This window comes from Natrix helvetica (assembly GCF_964273705.1).
Source record: "Natrix helvetica genome assembly, chromosome: 9".
NCBI classification, from domain to species: Eukaryota; Metazoa; Chordata; class Lepidosauria; order Squamata; family Natricidae; genus Natrix; species Natrix helvetica.
Window position 1 is genome coordinate 22,520,117 of NC_138560.1, and position 12,393 is coordinate 22,532,509.

At 43.8% G+C, this 12,393-nt stretch overlaps 1 protein-coding gene across 7 annotated transcripts in view; it reads right to left on the minus strand.

Annotated features, from left to right (window-relative positions):
* COL16A1 (collagen type XVI alpha 1 chain) overlaps positions 1-12,393 on the minus strand; it is a 289,804-nt gene that overhangs the window by 158,205 nt on the left and 119,206 nt on the right. For all 7 annotated transcript variants that reach the window (XM_081962316.1, XM_081962321.1, XM_081962318.1 and 4 more), the window contains one exon: positions 2,813-2,848. In XM_081962316.1, the coding sequence (XP_081818442.1) occupies positions 2,813-2,848 (36 nt within the window). The remainder of the gene's footprint in view (positions 1-2,812; positions 2,849-12,393) is intronic.

Below are 12,393 nucleotides of genomic sequence, written 5' to 3' on the forward strand. Positions count from 1 at the left end.
TTGGGGTGGTTCGGGGTGGAAATGTATAGCTGAGTATCATCAGCATACAGATGATATCCCACCCCAAAACCACGGATGATCTCGCCCAGCGGTTTCATATATGTGTTGAACAGGAGAGGCGAGAGCACCGATCCCTGTGGCACTCCACATGTGAGTGGCCTCCGGGTCGAACTCTGCTCCCCTGCCAACACACGTTGCGTCCGATCAGAGAGGTAGGAGCCAAACCACCGTAAAACGGTGCCCCTGACTCCCAGCCCCTCTAGCCGGTGCAACAGGATACCATGGTCGATGGTATCGAATGCCGCCGAGAGATCTAATAGGACCAGGATAGAGGAACAACCCCTATCTCTGGCCCTCCAGAGATCATCAACCAATGCGACCAAGGCCGTCTCCGTGCTGTGCCCGGGTCGGAAGCCGGACTGGCGCGGGTCTAGGTAATCATTTTCCTCCAGGTGACGTGGGAACTGCTGTGCCACCACACTCTCTACAACCTTCGCTAAAAAAGGAAGGTTGGAGACTGGACGATAATTGACTAGGTCCGTTGGGTCCAGGGAAGGCTTCTTGAGCAGGGGCCTCACCACCGCCTCTTTCAAGGCGGCCGGTAGAGACCCCTCACCCAACGAGGCGTTCACCAGGCCCAGGAGCCAGTCGCGCGTAACCTCCCAGGATGCCAGTACAAGCCAGGAGGGACACGGGTCCAATAAACATGTGGTGGGTCGCAGACGTCCACGCAACCTGTCCAAATCCTCGATGGCAACCGAGTCAAACTCCTCCCAAAGCGGTCCCTCAAGACTCACCACGGGCGTCTCTACTGAACCACTGAAAGGGGCCCATCCCATCCGGATTTGAGCGACTTTGTCCTGTAGATATTTCCCAAACTCCTCTGCTCTGCCCTGTAATGGGGCTTCCCGTGGTCTCTCAAACAAGAGGGAGCGGGTCACCCGAAACAGGGCGGCAGGGCGGTTATCTGCAGACGCAATAAGAGCGGCACAATGTTGACGTTTGGCCGCTCTTAATGCCACGAGGTCTTCCAGGTTTGCAGCCCAGATGTGTGCACACCCTCCATTTTCGGCACAGTGCCAAAAAGGTTCGCCGTCACTGGTATAAGGTCTCCTGCCTTGGGCAGAGGGTTGGACTAGAAGACCTTCAAAACCCTTTGATTCTATGAAATTCTATGAAATTCGTGAAAAAGCCTGGCAAAAATAACCATCGAGGTTGTTCTACGTCAGAATGCAGGAGATGGAGTAATTATATCGTGAAGGTTTTGATTCAGCAATAGGCAAAAACTTTCTAATAGTAAAACCAATTTGGAACTCAGCACCAAGGGAGGTGTTGGAGTCTTTCACAAAATGTATTTAAGCTAAGGCTGGGCAGCCATCTGTCGGAAAACCTTTAATTTGGATTTCTGTGTGTAGCAGTAGGTTTCACGGGATGGCATAAATGACCCCCTTTGACTCTGTGAATATGTGAATGACTGGCTAATGTCCCTTAATGGTCAGTGAACATCTGTTCTGGAATTGCATTGCATTAGTAATTGGTCATTTTCCCCCACTCCCCCTGCCAAAAAAAACCCAAGTTATTTTAAAGCTTGGGTTTTCTTTCCCTGCCTTCTTCTCTAGAGTTACCATTCTTCCTTTGATCCTGTGTCTTGCTTTAAGCTCCACCCTGAAGCAAACTCATTAAGCAGGAGAAGACTTTCTTGAAGGACTGCAAGCAATCACAGGACCTTGGAACAGCTGCTAAGAAGACGGACTGAAAGACAGTGGCCAATTATCTTGCTTTTTGGAGAGGAGGAGCACTAACATTTTGTGCTGCAAGCCCTGTCATAGGTTAAATGGAAATCCTTTTCATTACCAAGCCATCTTCTCCAGGCCCATTGGTCTAAAAACAAAAAGAATTCCTTGGAGCAACCCAAAGTTGTTCTGCTCTTACAGGAGACTTGCCAGGAAGAAAAAACTTGTCAACATTAAGAGTTTCTGACTCAGAAACTTTTTCTGTCTTCATTCCAAGCCTACGAAGAATAGCTAGGGTTGACTCTCCCCTGTCTTCGTTATTATTGTTTACTCTTATAGTCTCATTTCTGGCATTGTAATCAGTGTCTGTCCCCAGGTTCTGTAGGCCATGATTTGAATTTCGCCCTAGTGGGACAATTGACAGCTGTTCCAAATATTCTGATGGCCAAAGTCAGAAAACCAGGATTGCTTCAATCTACCATTTGCCTGAATTAGCCTCAGATGGTATAGAGTCTCTTGCTTGAACAGGGGGTTGGATTAGAAGACCTCCAAGATCCCTTCCAAGTCTGTTATTCTACTTATCTATGTTTCCTCTGCCTTCTTGAGCCTTCACCTATCTTCTGTCTTGTCCCACCAAGAATTTCCACATGATTCCAAGTGATTCTTTTGGCGCAAATCTTCTCTACTCACTGCAACAGTGTTTCTAAACTTTAAAATGGGTGGACTTCAACTCCCAGAATTCCTCAGCCAGCTTGCTGACTGGGGAATTCTGAGAGTTGAAGTCCACTCATCTTCAAGTTTCCAAGATTGAGAAAGACTGCTTTAAGGTCCCAATTTTCAGAATTCCTAGCTAAAGTGAACAAGGACTATGCTAACTGAAAATGCTGGAGCTTGATAGGTTATAAGTTGAGGACTTATAAGGGCAGGATCACTGGGAGTTAAAAAAGCCAAACACAGCATATTGAAATTACAAGTTCAATTGAGTGCCAGTTCAAGCCAACATTCAAGGGACAGATCACTTCCCTTCATTCAAAGTTGTTGGAATCTCAGAGTGACAGGAACATCAAACTCTTACTTACATTTGCATATGACGACCCCTTCTCACATGGAGGACACTGTAAAAGAAAAAGAAAAGCAGCAATCATGAAACAAGAAATGATCCAGATGGAGTTACTGCAACATTCAAAGCTTATACAGGTAGTCCTCAACATACAACCATTCGTTTAATAACCATTCAGTCACAACAGAACTGGAAAAAAAGAGACTTATGAGCATTTTTCTCACTTGCAGCATCCCCATGGTCACATAATCAAAATTTGCATGCATAGCAACTGGCTTATATTGATGATGGTTGCTGTGTCCCTGGGCCATTTGATCACCTTTTGTGATCTTCTGACAAGCAAATGGGGAATGGGCAAGCCAGATTCACTTTGCAACTCTGCTACTAACCTAAAAAGTGCAGGGGTTCAGTTAACGACTAATGCAAGAAAGATTGTAAAATGGGTCAAAGCTCACTTAACAGGTGTCTTACTTGCAACAAAAACTTTGGGGTCAATTGTGATTGTCAGTCAAGGATGACCTGAATTGACTCCAAAGAAAAATTAAACGGGCTACTTGGCCTGCATATCCTTATGGTTTTGAATGATCTTTGGTGGTTACTCAAAACTTTTGCCTACTTCAGGATACATCTATGGGGATTCTCAGTCATCCAGGTCATTGTTGACCCATAGATGCTTTTTCAAATGACAGCTGGAGTTTGTTTTTCCTTCAAGATGTTTTGCTTCTCATCTAAGAAGATTCTTTAGTTCTGACTGAATGGTGGAGGATGGAAGGATTCACATTCCTTGCAGTCATCTGGTTATTAGCACTCTTTATGAGAGTTGTTGAGGCCACTTGGAGGTTGAGCTGTGTCATCAGGGTCACCTTAATAGTGCAAGTGGGTGTGGAGCCTTCTTGGAACTGCCAAAATGACTGTGTTGTAGACAGGAGATAAAAGGTAAAGGTAAACGTTCCCCTTGCACATATGTGCTAGTCGTTCCCAACTCTAGGGCCCTGTGCTCATCTCTGTTTCAAAGCCGAAGAGCCAGCGCTGTCCGAAGACGTCTCCATGGTCATGTGGACAGCATGACTAAATGCCGAAGGTGCACGGAACGATGTCACCATCTCACCAAAGGTGGTCCCTATTTTTTCTACTTGCATTTTTCTACTTGCATCTACTTTCAAACTGCTAGGTTGGCAGAAGCTGGGACAAGTAATGGTAGCTCACTCCGTTAAGCAGCGCTAGGGATTCGAACTGCCGGACTGCCGACCTTTCTGATCAACAAGCTCAGCGTCTTAGCCACTGAGCCACCGTGTCCCTCAGACAGGAGATAGGTGGTGCCATATCCATCCCCCTCTGTTGAGAGAAAGATGTTCACTCTTAATGTAGATGGCCTCTTTGACCCCACTTTCAAACCAAATCCTTCCATCTTCCACCATTCAGTCATAACTGAAGAAGCTTCTTTTTTAAAAAATAAGTTTTTATTTTTATTCTCTTATATATAGTTACAGGTATACATTCACATAGTTATTGTTCTTGTTTATCACTTTTATGTATTTGTTTTTCCATATAAAAGGTTAAAATATACAATCAGGGTTGCTTTGCTTACCATCCTGTGCACCTATTTTGTATTGTCACCACCCTATTTTTTCTTTTCTTTTCACTCTCCCTCCCTTCTCTACTTTCTTCCTTCCTTCCTCCTCCCCTTACCCTTTCCTTCTTCCCTTGCCTCTCCCCTACTCCTCTCTTCCTCTTCTTGCTCCTACCCCCCTCGTTCTCTTTCTATCCTTTCCCTCCTTCCTCTCCTTTGCTCTTCCTTCCTTCTCTCCCCTTTCCTCTCTCCTCCTCTCCTCCTCTCAGGACTGAAGAAGCTTCTTGAAGAAGCAAAACATCTTCAAGGAGAAACAAAGTCCCTTTGCCTTTTGAAAAAGCATCTTTGAGACATACTTGAGGATATGCAAGCCAGCAGCCCTGCTCAGTTTTTTTAAAAAAGTATAAACCTCTGCATTTAAAGTGTTAGATTATTTGGAGCAATGTCCCAATTTATTAAGCCTCTTATTCCATTCCTTCGCTTTAGAGCAAATTGTCTTTTATATAAGTCCTAAAAAGCTACTGTGATGGGAAGCCCCCCTTTCTCCTCCTCCTCATGCAGACTTATTTTGCCTTTTAGAAGATCTTCAGTCATCTTGCCTAAGGAGCTGTTTCCCCTGGTAAAATATTGTGCCCCCTCCCCAATTTTTTTAAAAAAGGATGTCTATTGCATAATCCATTCCTAGAGGCATACAAATGTACAGGAACTATTAACTGGCCATTCACCTATGAACCACAAGGGCATTTTATAATGGGTGCTAAAATAAGAATAAAAATAAAATCTAAGCAATTAGCCTTGGGCAGTTTGAGCACTTTGTAAGATGGTCCACTGAGTGGAAGCCCCTGGGTCAAAATAATAATAAAAAATAAAACACATTACTTTATGAAATGTTTCACTTGAATCCCATTTTTCCCTTCCTAGGTATAAAATGAAATGTGGGCAACTTAGCCTGTTGCTAAGTTCCTGAAGGCTCCTGTCTTGGGAGTGGTACCCGATTCAGTGGGATTCAGTAGGATGGCTCTGTTAGAAATGTCATGACAATAACTTGGTTGTCTGCAAGGCAACATCTCTGTTTCCTGGCCAAATTCTGGTTGCAGCTAAAGGCATATATGTGAGAAACGAGGCAGTGTGGTTTAGCCACAGTTTCCTCCCAACAAACCAGTAAAGTAGAAGATTGTCCCCAAGGGAAGGGAAGCTGCCTAGAAGCCAAAACCAGAACTTCAGAGGGAAATTTTTACTGCCCTAAGAAAAATGTGGAAAGTTGGACCACAAGGAAAGCTGAGCGCCAAAGAATGGAGGCCTTTGAACTCTGGTGCTGGAGAAGACTCCAACGAGTCCCTTGCAAGGCGATCAAACCGGTCAGGCCTAGAGGAGATCAACCCTGACTGCTCTTTAGAAGGCCGGATCCTGAAGAGGAAACTCAAATGCTTTGGCCACCTGATCAGAAGGAAGAAGGACTCCCCGGAGAAGAGTCTCATGCTGGGAAAGATTGAGGGCAAAAGAAGAAGAGGACGACAGAGAATGAGGTGGCTGAACGGAGTCACTGAAGCAGTAGCTGTGAGCTTCAATGGACTCCAGAGGATGGTAGAGGACAGGAAGGTCTGGAGGAATGATGCCCACGGGGTCGCGATGGATCAGACAGGACTGCACAACTAACAACAACAAAGAAGACTTGTGGACTTCAGCCTGGCTGTCTGAGTAATTTTGAGCATTGAAGTCCACAAGTGTTACAGTGACCAGGTTTGGAGACCCCTGGCTTAGAGTGCTGCTAGAAAGCATATGTGGCAGACACTGGAGAAGTAACACCTTTCTATCAATGTCCCTATCAGAGAATAGCTGCTTCTGTATGTCTTCTTTTATTTGTCTGCCCTCTGCCAGAAAGGCGACAGACTAGAATAGAATAACAGAGTTGGAAGGGACCTTGAAGGTCTTCTAGTCCAACCCCCTGCTTAGGCAGGAAACCATATACCATTTCAGACAGATGGCTATCCAACATCTTCTTAAAGACTTCCAGTGTTGGGCATTCACAACTTCTGGAGGCAAGCTGTTCCACTGATTAATTGTTCTAACTGTCAGGAAATTTCTCCTTAGTTCTAGTTTGCTTCTTTCCTTGATGAGTTTCCAATCATTGCTTCTTGTCCTGCCCTCAGGTGCTTTGGAGAATAGCTTGACTCCCTCTTCTTTGTGGCAACCCTTGAGATACTGGAACACTGCTATCACGTCTCCCCTAGTCCTTCTTTCTCTTAAGCTAGACATACCTAGTTCCTGCAACCGTTCTTCATATGTTTTAGCCTCCAGTCCCCTAATCATCTTTGTTGACTACCTTCAGTCCTTACACTTTTAGCTAATCCTCACCACAATTGGGATCAGAAATTTTGTTGCTGAACAAGGAGGCTGTTAAGTCAGTCACACCCAATTTTATGACCTGTTTGTGATGGCTGTTAAGTGAATCACTGAGATTATTCAGTGAATTATCTGGTTGTTAAGTAAATCAGGCTTTGCTCATGGAATTTGATTATCGAAAACTGGCTGGGAGTTTCTCACTTCAACCATCATAAATATACGCTGATTGATAAGCATCTAAATGATGGATCACATGACTGCAGCATGCTGCAATGGTTGTAAATTCTAGAACTGGTTGTAAGTCCCCCCTCTTTTTTTAGTGACGTTGTAAGTTTGAACAGTCACTAAAGAAATGGTTGTAAGTAGAGGACTACCTGTATATCAGATGCAAATTTCAATATAGATTTAGATATACTGGATTGTGCACTCAGATGTACTCAACGGGCAGCACATCCAAACTCAAGTTCTAATCTGTACAGGCAGTCCTCAATTAGCAACCACAACTTGTTAAAGAAAGTGGTTGCTAAATGAAACCACGATTGTGTGCTTATGCTCTAATTTCAGCTTTCCTTTGCTTTATAGACCTGTCAAGGTTGCAAATGAGAGAATTGGTCACCAAGTTATTTTTTCATCACTGTTGTAACTGTGAACCGTCCCTAAAGGAGGAGCAGTTGCTATTTTCAATAGGGTCGGCTTCCAGATGCATTTTCCATTTGTAACGTCCACCAGCCCTGGCACGGATGCCAAAGACTTAAGGCATCCAGACAAGGTTGTTATTTTCTTAAAAGAAAGTAACTCTGGTAGGGGTGAAATTTCCAAAACATTACTTGAATTAACTCAGAAACAATCTGAGATCATTTTATAAAACAACATAAAATCAAAAGCAGAGTTCTTGTTATAATCTGAGGTCCTGGAACCCCTCCCCCCTGTTATAATCTTATTCAGCCCGTTCCCATGTAAATGAGAATTCATTTTGCAGAACAGCCAAGTGGAAAAAGAAAATGGGCAGGGATTTTAATGAAACTAGAATTCGCAATCTTCCAAATTAGACTCCACTGTAGAATGGATAGGCAGTAACGTCTTCTGGTAGCTCTTGTTTTCTACTTAAACGTCATGTGAAAAAGTAGCTAATGTCCCCGTACTGGGTATCACAGAACAATATGACTTTATTACAATTAAGAGTGGAAAAAAGCTGGAAATTCTTCTTGCAATCCAATTTCAGCCTGAGCAGGAGAAGAATTCTGGGGCACAGAAAGTTCCCTTCGAGATGAAATGTGACACACTTAACAGAATGTGGATTCGGAGAATTGCATGGCTAAATCTAGGCAGGGCCCAAGATGAAGTAGATTCAGCAGAAAAGCTGAGTTGAAACCAATGGCAATCTCCACCCCGGCAGCTGCTGCAACCCTCATAACGTTCGGAGTAGGCAATTGCGCATGAATAGTGCATTAAAACCTATGAGATTGATAATTCCTAACTGTGCAGAAGAGCCCCAGCAGGGCAAGGGAGGCGCTGCTCGCTTGCTTTCAGCCATAGGGAGCACCGAAGTATGGAACAGTGAAAAAAGACCAGGAAAAAATTGTTTGTTGAAAGCTGGCCAGGAAAGGATTAGCATCTGCAGAGCTTCCCAAAAAAAGCTGCCATTGAGGAACAAGGAGCTTTTTAATGCCAGGCCTCTACAGGTCTGGTGCACGGTTGAAACCAGCCAGAGATGGCGAAAAAGGACATTTTACTGAATTTCTGTCTCTTTTCTTTTTACAATATTTAGAGCCTTCCACCATCCATACTGACTTTTCTTAAGAGGTAGGGTTCTTTTACACATTCAAATCTCATTTGATGGATGGATGGACGGACACAGACAGACACACAGACAGATATTATCTTTTCCTTCACAGTAGAGATTGATCGATAGATAGATATTCTCTTTTCTGTCCAGATAGATAGATAGACAGCGACAGACAGACAGACAGATAACCAGACAGACAGCAGACAGACAAACAGACAGACATTCTCTTTTCTTCACACTAGATAGAGAGTGATAGATGGATGGATGGATGGATAGATAGAGATAGAGAGAGAGAGAGAGAGAGAGAGAGAGAGAAAGAAAGAGAGAGAGAAACAGATATTTTCTTTTCCTTCACACTAGATAGAGAGTGATAGATGATAGATAGATAGATAGATAGATAGATAGATAGATAGATAGATAGATAGATAGATAGATAGATAGATAGATGATAGATAGATAGATAGATAGATAGATGATAGATAGATAATTTCCTTTTTCCTTCTCATTGGATGGATGGATGGATGGATGGATGGATGGATGGATGGATGGACAGAGTAAGAGACAATAAAATTTCAATTTGCTTGGTACAAAGTGACTTTCTCCATCTCAGTGTTGGGATATAGGAAGAATTGGAATCAAACTTCAGAAATAAAGAGCAATTATTTTTTTATTGGCCTGGGACCATAAATAAATAATTGTAAGTGTAATTTGGAAGTCGGGTTATTAAGCTACGGTTCAGTGTCCCTAATTTAACTGTAATCCCCCCAGTCTTCTAGTAATAGGAAAAACAGTCTTAGTAATTATACTAATCATACTGACAACACAATAAGGTTGGGAAGGGTAATCTCTTGCAATGCTCTTAAGGAATGTCATCTTCAGGGTCTGTGGGGACAAGACTTCTCAGTCATGCACCCCTTTCTCTGGAGCACCATTTTCCCCTCCCCCAAATTAGACTGATCTCTACCCCACTGGTTGATTGCTACTGGCTTTTCAACAATAATCAACAACCACTTCTATGTACAATTAAGGCTAGGATGGGCTGGAGATAATTCTACTGACAGTTCTCCCTAGAGCAGTGATGGCTAACCTTTTTTGGCTTGTGTGCCCATACCCATAATTCAATCCCCCGTGCGCCCCCTGCACATGCACACATGACCCCCTCTCTCCCTCCGCACATGCATGCATGACCCCCCTGCTGCCCCCCCCACATTCATACATGACTCCCCCCTCTCCTGAAGCCTGGGGAGGGCGAAAATGGCCTCCTCCAGCCTCCTGAGGCCCTTCAAAGCCCAAAAATCAGCTGGCCAGCACATGACCATAGAGTCTCCTCCTAGCGCAACCTGCCCCTCGCCATAGAGTTCCTACTGGCGTGCCCTGCTTTCCCCCCAAACCAGAAGCTCCTCTCAAAATTGTGATCCCGACTGGTGATAGGGAGCTGCAGCAGAGGGATGAAAGAGCCACATGCAGCTCTAGAGCTGCAGGTTGCTGATCCCTGACCTAGGGCAATGGCTCATATGCCCTCAGAGATGGCTCCGCGTGCCATAGATTTGCCATCACGGTCCTAGAGGAAAGCCATGTGGGTGACCTTTCCTCACCCAGATTTTCACAGATGGAAAGGCTGGGATCTGACTCAGAGAGGATGGAAGGAAACTGGGAATGTTGAGTTGTCCTGAATCTACACTTCTTCCCTTTCCAGATTGGGACCCTCAAGAGAGAGATATGTGCAATTTGTTTTTTATTAGCTTAAGAGAAGAGTAGAACATCAGCCTCCTCATTCATCAGTGCCTTCACCACTAGATCACTCTGGACCTTGGGTTGAGAAAGAGGAACTCATCCAAACTCTTTCAGGAGCTTCTGACTGAAGACAGAATAGAACCATGATGGCAAACCTACATGTGCCAGAGGTGGCACGTACAGCATTCTTTGTGGCACATGTGCTGTCACGAGCTGTTCTAGTTTCTGGCACTCCCAGAAACTAGAAAGAGGCCATTTTTGGGCCCCAAAAGGGCTGAAAAACAGTCCCAAAATGGCCTGGTTTTTTAATGTTTTTGGCTGTTGTTCGGGTCTTTTTGGGGGCATTTTCAGGCCATTTTGGGGCCATTTTCAGGGCCATTTTTGGCTGTTTCTTGGCCAAAACCAGCCTGAAAATAGCCCCAAAATGGCCTGGAAATGGCCAGAAAACCGTCCAAAACTATTTTGGGGTGGTTTGGGGCCATTTTCTGGCCATTTTTGGGTTCTTCTTGGTTTGTTTTCTGGCCACTTTTAATCCATTTTTCAGGCCAAAAAGGGCCTGAAATCAGCCCCAAAAATAGGCCTGTGCTTGCCAGCCAGCTAGTTTTCAGGTTTCTGGTGCTCCGGCATGCATGAAGACCAGCTGGCCAGCAGGCATGCATGTGCCAGAAAATTGAAGACTACCTGGCTGGCACGTGCATTCACACCTGCCAGTGGGACTTTGGGTTTTCAGTACTTCGGCGTGCATACATGCAAACATATTCCAATTCGGCCACTCAGTGCCGAAAAGGGCATCAATGGACTAGAACATGGGATCTTCACCACTATATCATGCTCTCTGTTTCTCTCTTTTCACAACAGAAACATGGGGTGAAAACACCTTGGAAGCCATAGGGAGCAAACAGAAAGAATGTAGTGTGAGGCCATCTCCTTCTTCCAGAGCCATTCTAGGATTCTGTCTCTATTTCAGAAGCCAGGATGAACTTGGAAGGGTTAACACATCCTCTGTGTGCCCAGTGGACCAGAGACAATTAGAAGGCTTATCTTCCTCCTTAGATGTTCACAAGCCACAGCAACAAGGCTTCTATATATGGAGAGAAATGGAAGGACACACATACACTCCCACAATATAAGAATGGAGGGTGAAATTAATGGAATTGGCAGAGATGTCAAAATGGGCTGCTTTGATTAAAGAAAAGACTTTGTCTAGCTTCGTTTGTACTTGGAAATCACGCTTGGATTTTTTCCCCCCTTGAAGCTGAAATCAATGACATTTTAACTTTAGGTCTTGATGATTAGACTTGTTTGTGATAATAGAAGTACTGTTTGTTATAGTTTATTCTAGTTCAAAGTGTCATTGATTTTTAGGGTTTTATCTATACTATAGAAAGTCGGAAGTTACTTTTTTCTATAGTTTTAGTTTCAACTCTACAATTTTGCTCTATCTCCACCCTCCCCTCTGTCTTTTTAATTTTTTCTTTGGGTTTTGATTTTATATTTTTCCGAGATATAGATATTCATAAAAAATGCTGCATAGTTCATTGTGTCATGCAGATGGAAGCAGAAAGTCAGATAAATAGAAGGCACAAACTATCTTCTGAAATGGGCCCATGTTTCTATTGTTATATGGACAAGCAAATAGCTGGAGTGAGAAGGACCAGGGGTGACATGATAGCAGTGTTCCAACAAAGAGGGGATCAACTTATTCTCCAAAACACCTGAAGGCAGAACAAGAAGTAATGGATGGAAACTAATCAAGGAGAGAACCAACCTAGAACTAAGGAGAAATTCCCTTCCAATTAACCAGTGGAACGACTTGCCTTCAGAAGTTGTGGGTCCTCCATCAATGGACATTTTTAAGAAGAGATTGGACAACCATTTAATAACAGAATAACAGAGTTGTAAGGGACCTTGGAAATCTTCTAGTCCAAAACCCTGCTCAGGCAGGAAACGTTATACCATTTCAGACAAATAGTTGTCCAATCTCTTCTTTAAAACTTCCAGCATTGGAGCATTCATAACTTCTGGAGGTTAGTCTAAAATGTGTAAGGTTTCCTGCTATAGCAGGGGTTTGGACTAGAAGACCTCCAAGGTCCCTTCCAACTCTGTTATCCTGTTCAATAAGAAGGACATATCCTTGCTTGGATATCTTTTTTAAGCTACCAGTTAA